General features: G+C 43.6%; 1 protein-coding gene across 2 annotated transcripts in view; it reads left to right on the top strand.

The window, feature by feature from the left end:
* LOC137334074 (plexin-B1-like) overlaps positions 1–18,445 on the top strand; it is a 184,586-nt gene that overhangs the window by 124,967 nt on the left and 41,174 nt on the right. Inside the window, exons 7-14 of one of the 2 annotated variants that reach the window (XM_067998531.1) lie at positions 633–765; positions 5,086–5,242; positions 6,649–6,757; positions 9,236–9,344; positions 11,808–12,740; positions 13,760–13,888; positions 16,462–16,584; positions 17,925–18,018. In XM_067998531.1, coding sequence (XP_067854632.1) covers positions 633–765; positions 5,086–5,242; positions 6,649–6,757; positions 9,236–9,344; positions 11,808–12,740; positions 13,760–13,888; positions 16,462–16,584; positions 17,925–18,018 — 1,787 coding nt within the window. The remainder of the gene's footprint in view (positions 1–632; positions 766–5,085; positions 5,243–6,648; positions 6,758–9,235; positions 9,345–11,807; positions 12,741–13,759; positions 13,889–16,461; positions 16,585–17,924; positions 18,019–18,445) is intronic. The other variant, XM_067998532.1, reaches the window with a different exon arrangement.

Here is an 18,445-nt window from a genome sequence, read left to right as displayed (position 1 = left end):
CCCCTGTGGTGTGGAGTTTCATTTCATTTACCTGGGGGAAGAGGGCAGGCATACTATTTTATGGACTCCACTGAACTCATTCAGTAGCCTGTATTTTTTTTTTAAAAAGTAAGTTCAGTGGCGTCCATGAAATAGCAAAGTCTGGAATGTGCCCAATCGGCCTTTGGCTTCCTGTGCTAAACTCCCTGCTGGATTAGCCACAGAGTGCATTCTCGTCATACTAACTTCAATTACTGCCTTGTGTGCAAGGTCAGTGTTCTACCAGGTGAGCTTTTGAAATGAGAATGACCTTTAGAGAGCAGGTGACTGGTAATAAGCACTAGAATCTGCCAACGGTATGACTTTCCTTTTTGGAACTCTTGAGTACATTGGTGAAATAGATAAAAGTGTTGTCGTGTTTAAAGCCCTGGGTCAGGAGGTGAAAGATTCAGTAATAATTCACCATGCATTGGTGGAGCATGCCAAATTATTTCACAAGCTTTGATGAATTTGTTTATTTCAACAGAACTTGGAATTCCTTTCACTGTTTGCTAAATGCTTGAGCAGCTCACTGCTATAATACCGTAGTGAACGGTGAACATACCTCACAGCTTTAACCCTTGTGAGAATAAAATCTTCTGTTCTACCTATAGGTGCAGTAAGAGGCCAGAGTGTGAAAGGGCTGAGGAAGGCATCCAGTGGCTCTGGAGCTATGAGGAAGGTCAACAGTGTCTGAGAGTACAGATTTTGACCCCAGCTAATATCAGCAGAGAGGAGCAAAAACAGGTGAGAACGTTAGTAAATGGGACTGTCAGGATACATTCTGCAACAGATGTTCTTGAGCATCCATCTGGGGAAATTCCTAGTAGGCAATATTCTGGGGCACATTTCCTCAGACGTCAGTCTGTCACTGCTCCAGATGAAATTTGGACATTGTAACTTTTATGGAAATGGGCGTTAAATCTAACACTTGTTTAGTGATTTGTGTTTGAACAGAATTGCCCCATGGGTGGCATTGAACCATGCCTCTGATTCCCCTCCTAGATTTTGCTTTTGGTCCATGTTTTTTTTATTCATTCATGGGATGTGGGCGTCGCTGGCGAGGCCAGCATTTATTGTCCATCCCTAATTGCCCTTGAGAAGGTGGTGGTGAGCCGCCTTCTTGAACCGCTGCAGTCCGTGTGGTGAAGGTTCTCCCACAGTGCTGTCAGGTAGGGAGTTCCAGGATTTTGACCCAGCGACAATGAAGGAATGGCAATATATTTCCAAGTCGGGATGGTGTGTGACTTGGAGGGAAACGTGCAGGTGGTGTTGTTCCCATGTGCCTGCTGCCCTTGTCCTTCTAAGTGGTCGAGGTCGCGGGTTTGTGTGGTGCTGTCGAAAAAGCCTTGGCGAGTTGCTGAAGTGCATCCTGTAGATGGTACACACTGCAGCCACAGTGCACCGGTGGTGAAGGGAGTGAATGTTTAGGGTGGTGGATGAGGTGCCAATCAAGCGGGCTGCTTTGTCCTGGATGGTGTCGAGCTTCTTGAGTGTTGTTGGAGCTGCACTCATCCAGGCAAGTGGAGAGTATTCCATCACACTCCTGACTTGTGCCTTGTAGATGGTGGAAAGGCTTTGGGGAGTCAGGAGGTGAGTCACTCGCCGCAGAATACTAGCCTCTGACCTGCTTTTGTAGCCACTATTTATATGGCTGGTCCAGTTAAGTTTCTGGTCAATGGTGACCCCAGGATATTGATGGTGGTGGATTTGGCAATGGTAATGCTGTTGAATGTCAAGGGGAGATGGTTAGACTGTCTCTTGTTGGAGATAAGAACATAAGAACATAAGAAATTGGAGCAGGAGTAGGCCAATCGGCCCCTCGAGCCTGCTCCGCCATTCAATAAGATCATGGCTGATCTGATCCCAACCACAAATCTAAAGAACACAAGAAGTCGGAGCAGGACCCGGCCACATCGCCCCTGGGCCCTCTCCGCCACCCACAGGGCATTGACCGATCCGAACTCAGCTTCATGTCCAATTTCCTGCCCGCTCCCCATAACCCCTAATTCCCTTTACTTCTAGGAAACTGTCTATTTCTGTTTTAAATTTATCTAATGATGTAGCTTCCACAGTTTCCTGGGGCAGCAAATTCCACAGACCTACCACCCTCTGAGTGAAGAAGTTTCTCCTCATCTCAGTTTTGAAAGAGCAGCCCCTTATTCTAAGATTATGCCCCCTAGTTCTAGTTTCACCCATCTTTGGGAACATCCTTACCGCATCCACCCGATCAAGACCCTTCACAATCTTATATGTTTCAATAAGATCGCCTCTCATTCTTCTGAACTCCAATGAGTAGAGTCCCAATCTACTCAACCTCTCCTCATATGTCCGCCCCCTCATCCCCGGGATTAACCGAGTGAACCTTCTTTGTACTGCCTCGAGAGCAAGTATGTCTTTTCTTAAGTATGGAGACCAAAACTGTATGCAGTATTCCAGGTGCGGTCTCACCAATACCTTATATAACTGCAGCAATACCTCCTTGTTTTTATATTCTATCCCCCTAGCAATAAAAGCCAACATTCCGTTGGCTTTCTTGATCACCTGCTGCACCTGCATACCAACTTTTTGATTTTCTTGCACTAGGACCCCCAGATCCCTTTGTACTGCAGTACTTTCCAGTCTCTCGCCATTAAGAAAATAACTTGCTCTCTGATTTTTCCTGCCAAAGTGCATAACCTCACATTTTCCAATATTATATTGCATCTGCCAAATCTCCGCCCACTCACCCAGCCTGTCTATATCCCCTTGCAGGTTTTTTATGTCCTCCTCACTCTCTACTTTCCCTCCCATCTTTGTATCATCTGCAAATTTTGATATGTTGCACTCGGTCCCCTCCTCCAAATCGTTAATATAGATTGTAAAGAGTTGGGGACCCAGCACCGACCCCTGTGGAACACCACTGGTTACTGGTTGCCAGTCCGAAAATGAACCATTTATCCCAACTCTCTGCTTCCTGTTTGATAACCAATCCTCCACCCATGCCAGAATATTACCCCCAATCCCGTGATTTTTTATCTTAAGTAATAATCTTTTATGTGGCACCTTGTCGAATGCCTTCCGGAAGTCTAAATACACTACGTCCACTGGTTCCCCTTTATCCACCCTATACGTTATATCCTCGAAGAACTCAAGCAAATTTGTCAGACATGACTTCCCCTTCATAAAGCCATGCTGACTTTGTCCTATTAAATTATGCTTATCTAAATGTTCCGTTACTGTCTCCTTAATAATAGACTCCAAAATTTTACCCACCACAGATGTTAAGCTAACTGGCCTATAATTTCCAGCCTTCTGCCTACTACCCTTTTTAAATAACGGTGTTACATTAGCAGATGATCATTGCCTGGCAGTTGTCTAGCGCAAATGTTACTTGCCACTTATTAGCCCAAGCCTGGATGTTGTTCAGGTCTTGCTGCATGCGGGCACGGACAGCTTCATTATCTGAGGGGTTGCGAATGGAACTGAACGCTGTGCAATCATCAGCGAACATCCCCGTTTCTGACCTTATGATGGAGGGAAGGTCATTGATGAAGCAGCTGAAGATGGTTGGACCTATGACACTGCCCTGAGGAACTCCTGGAGCTGAGATGATTGGCCTCCAACAACCACTGCCATCTTCCTTTGTGCTAGGTATGACTCCAGCCACTGGAGAGTTTTCCCCCTAATTCCCATTGACTTCAATTTTACTCGGGCTCCTTGGTGGCACACTCGGTCAAATGCTGCCTTGATGTCAAGGGCAGTCACTCTCACCTCACCTCACCTTTTGGTCCATGTAATTAAGTCTCATCGCTAAACAGCAAAATGTGGTTGTAAGACATGTGGAGCACATGCATTTCAGTAGGGATCTTCGCAAAGTTATTGAATAACTTAAGTCAACTCAAGATAAATGCACACTTGACCCATTACCCATTCACTCTAATTGCAAATTTTTAAGGGCCAGACTGTTTCCAGTTTATTCGAAAGGACATAACGCCAGAAGGAGTCAAGATCATTAAGATCATCCAGCTTGCTTGATCATCCTGTTTTGGGGCCTGACAATATTACTCTACAAAACCCATATCCCCTTGTGGCTGAATGAGGAATTGATCCCATTCCCAGTTGACTGCTTCAGCTGAACCAATATTGTCTGTATCAAGTCATTCCACAAGTAAACACCTTTCGATTGTGATGGAACTGTTCTTTCAGATAAGTTTAGCCTTTGTATTCTTTAACTTGTAATCCCCTTCCTCTTGTTCTCCTATCTTGGTTTTGCGTATCCATCTTATTGATGTGATATTGAAATATTAGTTTAAAACTTGGATTGTATGCTCCCTCCTCCCCATTTAACTTTCCTTTAACTTTTCTCTTTGGTTATACCTGCAGTATGGTTTCAATGAACTGAACCACTTTCCCTTTCTTTCCCATTTGTATTGAATTCCAAAAATCCCAGCTCCTTCCCATTGATTTCAATTGTGTAGAATTCCTGATCAAGCATAAAATTTAAACCAAAAATCTTGATTTAAGCATAAAATATTCCATGGTTATCAATTGTTCCTCTTCAGTATGTGTATATGGACAAGAATATGTACACATGCCTTGCTACAGATTAGTGATCTGTAGTTGTGTGTGAAGGGTGGGACTCAGCTGCACTTAATATTGAAAGTGCTTCAGTTGTGCTCGCTGAGGTACAAGCAGTAGAAATTCTTTGAATCTGGTCTAGTTTCAGCTGCTAGTATGCATCAACAGTACCCTTACCCAGATCGTGCGGCAGATATCTGCTGTACACTTCCCCCTTCCTGGAAAGGAAACCCCCACCGACTCGGATGGCACAACTGAAACCCAGCCAATAATTCAGTGGGCAAGCATGGCAATGCACACTAATGTTGTGCCCGGCTCCTAAAATCAGTTTCCAGAGTCTTTTACAATCCAAGCCACTCAGCAAAACACTCACACTTTGTGCTGTATGCCGTGTACTACGAAAGTAACATAAGTCAACATATTGTAACCAAACAGTAATTGTAATACAAAAAGTACTTTCTCAACCCTCAGGTGACTTTCTCCTTTGTTCTTTTCCCTTGTTCCCAGGTATTTGTGAATGTCGCTGACTTACCAATTCTTGCTGAGGACGAGTCTTACACCTGTCTGTTTGAAGATTATTCCAGTCCTGCTGTAATTACTGAGAGTGGTGTTGTTTGCTGGTCCCCAAAAGCTCAGAAACTTCCACCTACAAAACCAGGAACAGGTAAGCGTCAGAAGTAAGAAATATTAAGATGTGTGGGTCCAGGGGGACAGAAATCTGAAAACTAATCGTAGCATTTTTACGTTGTCGTTACCTGTCAACAAACTGTAATGGTACAGTGTGCTGAAATTGTATGTTTGAGTGTTCATGCGATGTCCCACAATTATGCATAGACGTACAAGTTAGTAGAGTGATTGGCATACAATGATTGGGTACATGAGTTTGTAGAATGTCATAAGGGGCTGTTTTGCATACAGTTAAAACTGAGGTCGATGAGATTTTGAGGGCATTCAAATGCACCCATCACAGGCGCACTATGTTCATAGGAACAGAAGTAGGCTGTTCCTCCACTCAGTTAGATAATGGTTGATCTGTATCTTAACTCCATCTACCCGCCTTGGTTCCATAACCCTTAATGCCCTTGCCTAACAAAAATAATCTCGGGAAGGTAAGTTATTGGTGCCTGTGACACACCCAGATGCAGACAACAGCATTAAGGTAGATTGAGATTGTGGGTGTTACTGATACTCTTACAGGCAGAAAACAAGTGTTCAGGAAGGTGCAATGTTAGGGCCGGAATCAGTGTGCATTGCAGACACTTCCACAGACAGCAGCGCTGTAGTAGTAACTCTTCATGAGCAACTCCAGAAAATAAGCTAATACTGGGGTTTACAGAAACTGCATTAATTCCGTTAGATTCCCAGATCTTTGACAAAATGTCTGTCTGATGGTTCACTGATTATCGCTCAATGTAGGCAAGAAAGATTGTATTTATATATCCTCAGGGCATCCCGAAGTGCTTTTCAGCCAATGAAGCACTTTTTGAAGTGTAGTCACTGTTGCAATGTAGGAAATGTGGCAGCCAATTTGCACACAGCAAGCTCCCACAAACAGCAGTGTGATAATAACCTGATAATCTGGTTGAGGGATTAATATTGGTCAGGACACTGGGGAGGCTCCCCTGTTCGTTGAGATAATGTCATGGGAGTTTTTACGTCCACCTGAGAGGCAGACGTCTCGGTTTAACGTCCCATCAGAAAGATGGCACCTCCGACAGTGCAGCACTCCCTCAGTACTGCCCTGGAGTGTCAGTTTAGATTTTGTGCTCATGTCTCTGGAGTGAGGCTTGAACCCGCAACCTTCTGACTCAAAGGCAAGAGTGCTTACCCACTGAGCCACTGCTGACACCAGGAGTAGCCTCTGCTAGGCTCAGGGTTGGGCAGGGGTGTCTCTCATATTGGACTCCAGGGTATAAAATGCTGTCTCCGAGTTGTATTTAGGGTGGGGGAGCTTGCACTTTCCTTGGTGCTGGCTTCCTGTGGTTGAGTTTCTTGCCTCTTCCCCTGGTTTCCAATAAATGTGCCCAGTGTGAGGAAAGTTCTGATGTACACTTCTGATCTCCTTTACAGATCATGTGACTGTGAGATTGTCACTGATGTTCTGTAACATCTCACTGACAACGGCCGAATTCACATTCTATGACTGCAGTGCAGTGCAACAGCTCTCCAGGAACTTCCCGTAAGTGCTTTGAATCCTCTTTAAACAAAAAAAATAAACAAGATCACAAAAAGAAAAATCCAATATTGATAACACCTTCAGTGCTGCCAATTTGAATCATAGGCTTGGTTGCCATGACACCAATATAAGAAGTGCCATCTTTTACTTTTCTCATTGCATTATTGTTGATATTACTAGGCCATTGTTAACATCCTTAAGAATGGTGCAGCAATGGGACCCAGTCCAAAGTCGGCCCCCATTTCATTCATGCTGATTGTTTGTTTAGAGCCAGTGTGCATCGATTTCTTTTAAATGCCTTGCATTTCCTGTGCAGTTTTCAAATCTGAAAATTTCTAGGATCTCGGATTTAAAAACATTTGGATGATCGCTGCCAGTAACTGGGCCACTCTGTCGACAGCCTCGTGAGGAGTTGCTGAGTTTTTGATATCAGCTGTGCTGATACGGGGATGGGAGGAGGAAGAGAGTGGAGATGAAACACTTCCCCCACAAGGAGGAAATGAGTGAAAGTCACCCCAAACTCCACTTGCACATCTTTTAGTGGTCAGCTCACCAACGTCGGCAGAACGGAGGAGAAGGCATCTCGGAAATGTAGTGATAATTGTGAAAGATGTCTTGACTTCTCTCTTTCGCTTCCCCCTCCCATCCCATAGTTTCTATAAGTAGATGAAGTTTTTGGGAAGAGATCAAAAGAACATAGAATTTTGCAGTACTGAAGGATTCATTTATTCCATCATGACTGTGAAGCTTTCTGAAAGAACTTTCCACTTAGTCCCGTTTCCTTGCCTTTGCCCTGTACCCTTTCAAGTTTATCTTTATAGAAATTCTGGAAATCTGAAATCAAAACAAAATATGCACAGCAAGTCCGTCAGCACCCGAAAGAGAAAGATGGGTTTTACGGCTTCATGCAGTTGATGTGGTGTATATAGACTTTCAAAAGGCATTTGATAAAGTGCCACCTAATAGGCTTGTCAGCAAAGTTGAAGCCCATGGAATAAAAGGGACAGTGGCAACACGGATACGAAATTGTCTAAGTGACAGGAAACAGAGAGTAGTGGTGAACAGTTGTTTTTCGGACTGGAGGAAGGTATACACTGGTACTCCCCAGGGGTCAGTACCAGGATCACTGCTGCATTTCTTGATTTATATTAATGACTTGGACTTAGGTGTACAGGGCACAATTTCAAAATTTGCAGATGACACAAAACTTGGAAGTGTAGTGAACAGTGAGGAGGATAGAGATAGACTTCAAGAGGACATAGACAAGCTGGTGACATGGGCGGACACGTGGCAGATGAGATTTATTGCTGAGAAGTGTGAAGTGATGCATTTTGGTGGGAAGAACAAGGAGAGGCAATATAAACTAAAGGGTACAATTCTAAAGGGGGTGCAGGAACAGAGAGACCTGGGGGTATGTGCGCGCAAATCGTTGAAGATGACAGGGCAGGTTGAGAAAGCATTTTAAAAAAAGTATACGGGATCTTGGGCTTTATAAATAGAGGCATAGAGTACAAAAGCAAGGAAGTTATGAAGAACCTTTATAAAATACAGGTTCGGCCACAACTGGATTATCGTGTCTAATTCTGGCCACCACACTTTAGGAAGGATGTGAAGGCCTTCGAGAGGGTGCAAAAAAGATTTACTAGAATGGTTCCAGGGATGAAGGACTTCAGTAACATGGGTAGACTGGAGAAGCTGGAGTTGCTCTCCTTAGAGCAGAGAAGGTTGAGAGGAGATTTGATAGAGGTGTTCAAAATCATGAGGGGTCTAGACAGAGTAGATAGAGAAATTGTTCCCATTGGCAGAAGGGTCAAGAACCAGAGGACACAGATTTAAGATGAATGGCAAAAGAACCAAAGGCAACACAAGGAAAAACATTTTTACGCAGTGAGTGGTTATGATCTGGAATGCACTGTGTAAGGGGGTGGTAGAGGCAGATTCAATTGTGGCTTTCAAAAGGGAACTGGATAAGTACTTGAAGGGAAAAAATTTGCAGGGATATGGGGAAAGGGCGGGGGAATACTCTTGCAGAGAGCCGGCACAGGCTCGACGGGCTGAATGGCCTCCTTTTGTGCTGTAACCATTCTATGACTCTATAAGTGCAGGCCGTTTGTCAGAACCATTCTGATGAAGGGCCACACCCAAATCTTTAACCTAACTTTCTCTTTCAAGCGCTGACTGAATTGCTGAGCGTTTCCAGCATTTTCTGTTTTCAAATCCAGGAGGAGAGCTGGGTGAACGAAGGAAGGTAGCTACCAATAAATTCTGTAATGGTGCCTTCACCACCAAAGGATGTTGAAAACTTGCTATTGATTCTAAACAATCATAAATGTTTAACTTTTTTGTCATTCTTTATCAGCTTCTTGCATACAAATGATTCCAGCCCCATGATTCCACTCAGGCTGAGGCCCCCTGGTTTCTGCGAGGCTCACTGCGTCAGTACTGACCGTGCTTGTGTTTCTCTTGCTGCCACCTCTGTAGGTGCCGTGGATGTGTGAGCAGTCGATGGGGTTGTAACTGGTGTGTACTTCAGCACCATTGTACCCACAACACCACCTGTGAGGATGAGACGATCATTTTTAATGAGAATGTAAGTGCCAAGATTGGATGGGCTCCGTCGTGTTTAGGCAGCTTGTAATCTGAGTGAGGTTTACCTGGAGAACTAGCTCCAGAGTGCTCTTCAGGTGTTTATCCAGTGGGATCACTGTTCAGCAATCACTGCTGGAAATATATGCGAGCGCTGAGTGAGGACAGGATTAAACTCATCTTTGATGACCAACACTGGTCTAATAGCCTGCCAGTGCTCACTGTTCAAGGTCGCACATGGATGGTCATTTGAACGAGGCAATTCACACCAACGGAGAACAATCGCTTCAGGTGAGGAGGGGAACAGAGGAAATCTGTGGAGGAAAAATAACTGACTCCAAGGCCTATGAGCAGTGTGCAGCAAGTGAAAGTTGTTGTTTGTCTCCTGTTTGTCTGAAATGGGCTTTGTGAATCAGAATTTTAAAACATTTTTTTAGTCGCAAATATTTGAAAACTGGTTGAAGAACTGCCGAGGGTACATGGAGATAGGAACCTGTTGGTGCGTCTCACTGACTGCATACTGCTGAGAGTACCTCGAGTTGGGAACCTCTGAGTCCTGCTGATTGGCAGGGCTATTTATCCATGTGCTGCGCTGTGTCCACATTAGCAGGTGCCTCTTGTTTAAGGCACTGTGTGCTGCCCACGTTAGATGGCATCTGCTTTGTTTAATTGCACAGCCTGTATAAATGAACCTGTCTGTTGCCTGGTGGCAGAACGCCAGTTGCTGCTTCTGGGTGGTCGCACTGAGTGACCCAGCAATGTGGGAGCTCTTCCATCCATCAACCAATAATGACCGAAGGTTAATTAGCGGTGTGAGGGTGATGGGTTTCCTGCTGTCCATCAAACAGGATGTTGACTGAAGTTAATTGTATAAAATAGTAACAGAGAGCAGTGCTGGAGATTGTAACTGTAACTGTCTTCAAAGTGCCCATCCCATCCTTTCAAGGCCCTGGAATGTTCTCGCTATTGCTGAGTTTGTAAACAGACCATAATGGTGTACTTGCAGCATATTGATGCAATTATATTCTCGTAACAGCACTGTGTGGAGCATCGAAAGTACATTAGCAGTATAGATATCTGCTTGAGCTGTTCTGATAATACAGCTTAATGCCCAAACAACCCACAGCACAGCAATTGGGCGTTTTTAGGTAATCTGCCATCTTATGAAAGCAGGATCTAGAAAGATGTCAGTGGACGTTATGATCCTACAAGAGTTCAAACGCATATTTGAAGAGCCACTGTCTTCAGTTTCTCTTTTTTTTTAAAAAAAGGTGCTGACAAACATGTTTTTTTATTTGTGAACACACATCATAATGTGATAGTAGAATGAAGTATCAACACTTGTGCATGATACCTTAACAGAGATGATGCACAACTTTGCCCACAGTTTATCTTGATGAAAGTGCCCCTTTAAAAGAATGAAATAACTGTGAGGCAAGAAAATGATATTAAGTATTAATTGGAGATTAACTTGTCCATCAGAAGACAGCAGGAAACTGATATATAGAGACTAAATCTATAAGAGGGCAAGATTGAAACATTCTTCAAGAATGATGGTGATAAAGGGTAAATAGCTGAAGGGATAGAGGAGACTATAAAGGGCAGGAAGATCTGAGAATAAGTCAACTCATTGAAAAATGTAGTGCCTTTGATAACTTGTTCTCTCTCCAGTAACGGTATTAGTGAGAGTCATGTGTCGGAGTTTCCTCTGAGTTATTTTGCAGCTTGATTTAAGAATGCACTCAGCCACTTCGTAGGCAATTCTCTTCTGCAAAGCTGTATTCACTGTCCAAAAAAAAATCCCTCACTTTCTTGGGTGAACTGCTCTAGTGTTAAATGTGTCTAGTCCTGAGTTTGTGAGCTTTTCTCTATATTAAAGGAGCTATACGCCATAACTAAAACCACTGAAACTTGAGTTCCTTGATGTCCAAACACTCCAAATAGTGTCCATTTAAAAATTAGTTTTGCTTTCAGAAATCCTTAAGACAGGAAACGATGTTACACAACTGATCTCTCCCCAGCGTTGCTAGGACAGAATCAAAACTCCATGCTCAACTGTCCCTGCAAATATAGAGTGTAGCACCACAGTCACATTTTATAATAATACCTTTCTAAATTAAATTGTAATTGATAAAGTTGCTGGCAGAAATGGCTGATTCTGCTGGAAAATGTTAGAGGTAAACATTTCAGTGACTTCAACAGTTGAAAAAGCCTTGGTTGGGCCTAAATTACAGCCTACAGCTCCTTTAATGAGGGATTGCGTAGAACGGCTTTGCTGCAGTAATTCAATATGATTTTTTTTGTACGTTTCTGTTTTAAAATTGATTCCAAAATCAAAAATAATGAATTATTTTCTGTGTCTGTCTCTTGCTGTTCCTCTTCCCTTTGTCTGTGTGTCTCCCTCCTTTCCGTTTTCCATCCTTTCTATCTTTCCTGATTGATTCAAATGGCAATCGTTCCCTGGCAGTTTGTTCTACCCTATGTGGCTCCTCCTACACTTCCGACAAAACCACTCCATGCCGTCACCACCGTGCTCCCGACCACCCTCCGTCACACCACTGCTGCTCTTACAACAAGAGCTACAACCATTCCTACCGTCCTGTCCACCATAGCTACAATCCCAACTACCAGCATTACAGCACCTACTACAATGCCAACCACCATGGTGACTACAGCGGTGGTTTCAACCACAGTTGCAGCCGTTCCAACTGACCTGCCAACCACCATGCCCATTACGCCAGCTCCAATAACGGTGCCCACCACTGTGGAAATCCCAGCCGCGCCGACCACACAATTAACCACGGCCATTCCGACCATAGTGGCAACTACCGCGGCTGTGAGGATGACCACTGCCGCAACCACCACTGAATATGCAGCACATACAACCAGCCTGCCCGAGGAGGTCTTGAGTACAATTGCATCTACATCACCACCCACTACATTTACGGCTCCACCGTATTCTACGAGCCCGCGCACGATGGTTGTCCCTCCCATCTCTCAGACCATCACTGCTGCCATTCCAACCATAGCGGCCTCTCCTTTGAACAGTACGGAGCAAGACACAATTCCCAGTGCCACAACTGTTCCCCCTGCAGATCCCACGGAGCCCCCTTCCACTCGGTTGGCGGTACCAACTGACCCCAGACCTGACAACCCTACCACCCGGGTTCCTCCTGCCCTAACCTCTGATTGGCCTGTGAAGGAAGTCGGTGACTGGAAGGAGCCAGATTCTTGGGTAGACCCTGTGCCGGTTGAGAACGACACTACAGTGTTTTCAGCTGCTGCTGTGCTGCTGTCAGGTGACGGAGATGTTGAGAACCCTTCTCCTGCCTTTCTCCACCTGCTTGACACTGAGGTCGACTACCACTTTGATCCTGGCTCTCCATCCTTCTCTATACAGGTAAGTAAGTTTGTTTCTTAGTGGCCAACCTTTGAGTTAGCTTGCATCAGGTTAGCAGTGTCTGTATTAGGCTGTACATTGTATCAGAATCTTATTAATACCTACAGATGGATAAAATGTTGCTCTTTGGCTTCAGCTAGAAGACCTCAGAAAAATATTTGCTTCATGATGTCATAATAACATCATAACTATAACTTTGTTAATTGTATGATTTATATCAATGAGTGTTAATTGTATTCAGGTGGTGGGTATCAATTGGGGACTCTCGTATCCTTTTTATAGGAGAGCTTATCTCGGGTGTGGTGTGTGTGTAAGGGGAATCTCTATGAATAAAGGCTTGGAAACAACTAAAGACCAGGCTCTAGTAATCGATCCTTTACCACATGGCTATCCAATTTTAACCCTTGTGACATCATAAATGCCTTCAATGTAAATGTTTCTGCACCAAGAAACTTTATAATAAAGCATTGCTGTGTTGAAACGACTGTGACATGCTGTATTCAGGGGAGTGACGGCAAAAATGTGGATGAGAAAGAGTTTGTCCTGATGCCTGTTTTGTTTGCCAAAGTGCATTGGTCAGTTCATCATCGACGTCAATAATACTGAAATAGCAGCCCCTTTAGGATCAAACATCTAAACCCTGTGAAGAATTTCCAGAACATGATCAATTGTTAGCAAATTGTCTCCACTGCCATTAATTATTTGCAATAATATTTAAAATAAATTTTACATTTATTGGAATTTATGTGATAAATTGATCGTTGTTTTGCTTAGTACTATGTTGTTTATGCATACTGTAGGGAAACCTTGTTATGTATTATTAAATAGAAATGTTGTGATTGCACAGAGGCAGTTGATCTTTTTCCAACACTAGGCCTAATTCCAGGGTATCAGCGGGTTATTTTGCCAGGGGTTAGTGCTGCAACACTGCGGCAGATGGAGAGAGAGTCATATCTTTGCAGGTTTCCCCATGTTTGCTTCTGTCTAGTGAACCTCTTGTGTGTGTGGTCTTTGTACAGAGCTATGAAGGGATGAATAAGGGTCCCGAGGCCTGTCCCTGTGTTGATGACGTTCAAGGCTCATCCCTTCTGCCCGTCAATGTGGAACGAAAAATAACGCTGGCAGGACAAAACCTCCATTTCTTTCAGGTCAGTATGCCTGAGAGATTACACTCATTAAAGTGAATCAGAACAGGAAATGCACAGCTGGCCTGTCAGTGCCTGAAAAGAGAAAACATGGGTTAACATTTTAGGTGGAGACCCTTTGTCAGGATTGGAAAGGGGAGTAGGTGAGCTCTATTATAGGACTGACCAAAACAAAGAGGTAAAGGTCATGGGTCAGATATGCTAAATACTGATACACAGAGAAGCTGCTAATAGGGTTTAATATCCCATTTTCTAAAAATCCATTCCCAGGCTATTAAACTTTTTACCTATTCTCCCTTTTTCCTTTGTTTTAGGTATAATGATAAAGGGGATTACTTACCTTTTTCCAGTTTTGATGAAAAGACCCTATTCAAAATCACAACCTATCTTTTCTTCTCTCAGATTCTGTGCAAGCCCAGCATTTTCTGGGTTTTTTTTTCTGATTTGCTTTATTTTCTTTTTATCTCTACTGTTGTAGTAACTGTTACAAAGACGAGGTGAGAACCAGAGCAAGTAGCACATGATAAAGAACATGTTGCTAGATGATGGAGCAATTGCAGAAGTTTTGACCATCTGCCTGAGAACAAGCTGAAAGTGGTGGCACTGTGACATGCTCTACTGATTGGCACAGACATGCCCTATGGGCACTACTGATTGGCACAGTGATGGACTGAACCCAACTGTGGTGGAAAATTAGATTTCCATTCCGTCACTCTGATGGCTCTTTTACATTATGTAAAGTGGCCTGAGGGAGCGGAGCATAATCAAAGATTCACAACCTCTGAGTCTCGTTCTCCCCGATTTACTCTTCTTCCTGCTGCCACTTCAAATCCCGGCTAGAGAGCCATGATTCGTGCAGCTAAATGGGCGTGAATCCAACTCTGAGTCTTTAGTTTAAGCTGGAGCCCCGATGGCACTCTCTACCCAATGGCACTCTGTACCCGATGGCACATTTCTCATGGCGACCTACGAACATGAGTCTCTGATGCCATTGGATCTATGGAGATCAGGGTCACTTATACCAAAGAGTACCAATGAGGGGTGAGAATATTGTGTCTGCCATCAACACCGCTCTATTAGTGTAAAGCAACCTCGATTTTATATGAATCAGGTGCAAGAGAAGAAAGGACAAATTCCAACACATTACGCAGCACAGCCACTTGTGTTTGCAGTTGACAGAGAACAGATTGTAATGAAGAAGATCCTCATGTACTTTGTAGCCTCAGTAATACGTTAGCACTGGGTCAAGCTCCTGGGTTTAAATCAAATCACCTCAGATAGAATGGATAAAGGGCTTATCTCTCTGATGCAAGACATAGTTGTGCAGTGGCTTAGAATACTGTCTTTTCATCTTTTGAGAACTGGGTTTCAATCCAATCCAGGCAGCGGGGGATGAAGGTTTCCTCTCTTTTGATAGAGGGCTGGGTGGTGCAGTTTATTGGAATACTGGCCATTAGGATGTAAGTTAAATTACTTTATTTTAATTCTGCTTTGTGAAATTGTTTCCTGCTGTGTAGCAAAGCAATCTGTTACAACGCAGCAATATATGCAATCTGGATAATGCACTGCTGGCAACTGCAGAGGAGAAGTGACCAGAACAAAACTTGGCACCAATTGGTATGTCTCAGGAGTTTCTTTCAGAAAGGGGGGTGGGGGGGGAGACAGGGGGTGGAAGAGAAGTAGAGGAAGTGAATGAGAGTTAGTGAGAATGAAACTGGGAGACATTGTCAGTCTGATACAGGTGGAACACAATGTCACCCATAGCAAGGATTGCATGGAGTACTGAGACTTTGGGAGTGTGTATTCGCCTTTCTTTTTAGTAACTTGGAAGCTTGATATGTATATGAGGGAGAAAGGAATAGAAGGATATGCTGATGGGGTTAAATGAAGTACGGTGGGCGGAGACTCGTGGAGCATAAACACCGACATAAACCAGTTGGGCCTAATGGCTTGTTTCTGTGCTGTAAATTCTATGTAATTCTATGTAACTTGGGAGCCCAAAGCGCTCGCAGCTATGTGCATATGGATCCATTTATATACATACAGAGTAATTAAAGTTTCTTATGATCTTATAGAGTTAAGGGCCTTTTTATGTTGGTTTTCTTTTGATTTAGACTCCAGGAACTAGCATCCAGGTGCAAGCTCTTGGCGTTTATGCTACTAAATCCCTTTTCCCAGATAAAACTGGGTCATTGGGTCTGCCAGCAGAACATACAAATGGATTTAATAGCTTAAACTCCAGGACTTGGTTCCCGGCTTCTGAAATCCAGATTGAGAGGGCCAGTGTGGAAGTGTCTTTAGTTTATTCAAGGCTAAACTTTGACGGCTGAAGAGCCTTTTTGCATCCTTGTATTTTCCTTCCACTTTAAATTGGAAACATAGCGAAGGAGGATGTGTGCCATGTGAAATCATAAGCACAAAATCCATTTACAGTTTCACTGCATATACCTCACAGAGGAGCTCTTGCTCGAGAATTTCCCCAATCGTTTAGTATTCTTGGTATGAAAGGAGCGCACAGGCTTCTGAATAAGCTGGGTGGTGTCTCCATAACCGCCTGTATTTCTGTTGCCTGGCAGGACCCAGAAGGGGATTATGAATGTGTGTTTGTTCTTGAGGGTCGAATGGTGGTGGTGGAGGCGTTTGTTGAAGTGGACGACAATGATCCCACATTTTACTTCATCACCTGTCAGGTACACCAGGTAAGGAGCAAAAGATGACAGCCAAGTTCTGTGAAATGGTCATGCAACAGTAGATTGGCCAATTTATATTGGTCGGATGGGTAACTGAACCCATCACCATGTTTAAGTGTGTCCAAGCTAAACCACTGAGAAGTTCACATGAGTAGATTACATTTTCTAATGGGGAGTAAACTTTCTACTTGTAAAAAATGCAACTTCTTTACCTAAGCCTAGAACGCTCAGGTTGAAAACAGCTAATGCTTAGTGATCACCAAGTGAGCAAAGCTGGAGTTTAAGCAGCTAAAACTTCGCAGTCCTAGTGACACTAGTAAACTTCCCACTGCTTGTCCAGGTAGGACCACCCTGCAACACAAGGCGTTGGCTTACATGGTTATCTGTAGCCAAGAGAATCCTGCAATACCTTGAAGTAATATTCTGGGTTCACCAATTAATGTTGTCAACTCGGGGAAGCAACGGTCACCAAGGGCAGCAGATATGGACTGTTGAACCATAGAAAGAAATTGGATTAAATTCTGATTCAGCACTGAATAAAGAGATATGTGGCCAACACCAAGAACTTGCATTTATATAGCACCTTTTAATGTCCCAAGGCGCTTTAGAGTTGTCCTTGAGAAGGTGGTGCTGGGCCGCCTTCTCTGAATTATTTCCACACTTTCATACCCTTCTGTAAGTATTTTGACAGTGATCAATGCTGTATAGAGTGTTTGTTAATATTATTTCCTTAGGTTTTTATGCCCTAGGGTAAAAATGACAGAAAACTCTGTAAAAAGACTGCAGATCTGTCAGCATCTACAGAGACAAAAGACAGACTAATGTTTCAGACAGCTCCCCTTCATCAGAATTGTCCTGACAGAGTGAAGGGTCTGCACCCAAATCATGAATCTGTCTCTTCCCTTTTCAGATGCTGGTGGACCCACTGTGTGTATCTGGCATTTTCTGTTTTTATTTCAGATTTCCGTCGTTTGTATTTTTTCTTCTGTTTATCTTTTTTTTATATATGGGGTTAATTCTGCACTCACAGAAGAGTGAAGCTGCGCTCGAAGGGAATGTGTGTCAGAGACAGAGCGACAACATTGTAGCCCCAGTTCTCCAGCCTGTGCTCCCTGTAGGCCCAGGCTACTTGCCAGGAGCACAGGGCTAACCCTTGTATTGTCTGAGTCTACCAACATTTGGGGCAAAAAAAACCCACATTTTTTCATTGTCCGGCAATTGCATCCCTTAAGGAACACAAAAATGAATTGCACATGCAAAAATGAGACATTTGACTTTAAGCTTGATTCAGGTCTTTAGATATTCACTTTATTTCCTTGGTCTGTCATCTCCTATCTCTGCCATTACAGTATACCTACTCCACTCTCCAGCAAGAGTATAACGCAGCAGTGTACGTCCAGCGACGGCCCAATTATAGAGTGGACAGCACGCATGATTTGCACAGTAAGTACTTCCAGTCTTTCCTGAATAAGTTGGAAAGGAAAATAGATGTGTTTCCTCAGCTTGTTCTCCCTCTGTCCTGCTTCAGTTCCCAGTTTACATATAAGGTAGGATGCGGTGTATAAATTTCCGACGTTTCTCGTGCTGCCACTGTATAAATAGTACAGCTAACTGGTACTGATGTGATACATTGACAGTTCTTGTGTTGTGGCTGTATATGTGGTGAAACCAGAGTACGAGTTCTGGTGTGGTGCAATGTTTATGGAACTCAATTGCAGTATTTTAAAAAAAAATCCATGTGTACATTGTAATGTTTGCATAAAAATGATGCAACACTTCAGGAATGTTCTGGTGACCTCAAAATGGCTAACTTCACCTGCGCAAAAAAAATTGGGAACACTGCAGAAGTGAAGATCCTTTGTCTTCCCCC

The sequence above is a fragment of the Heptranchias perlo genome, chromosome 17 (assembly GCF_035084215.1).
Source record: "Heptranchias perlo isolate sHepPer1 chromosome 17, sHepPer1.hap1, whole genome shotgun sequence".
Taxonomy (NCBI): domain Eukaryota; kingdom Metazoa; phylum Chordata; class Chondrichthyes; order Hexanchiformes; family Hexanchidae; genus Heptranchias; species Heptranchias perlo.
The sequence above is the reverse complement of the archived record's forward strand: the minus strand, read 5'-3'. Positions and strand labels throughout refer to the sequence as shown.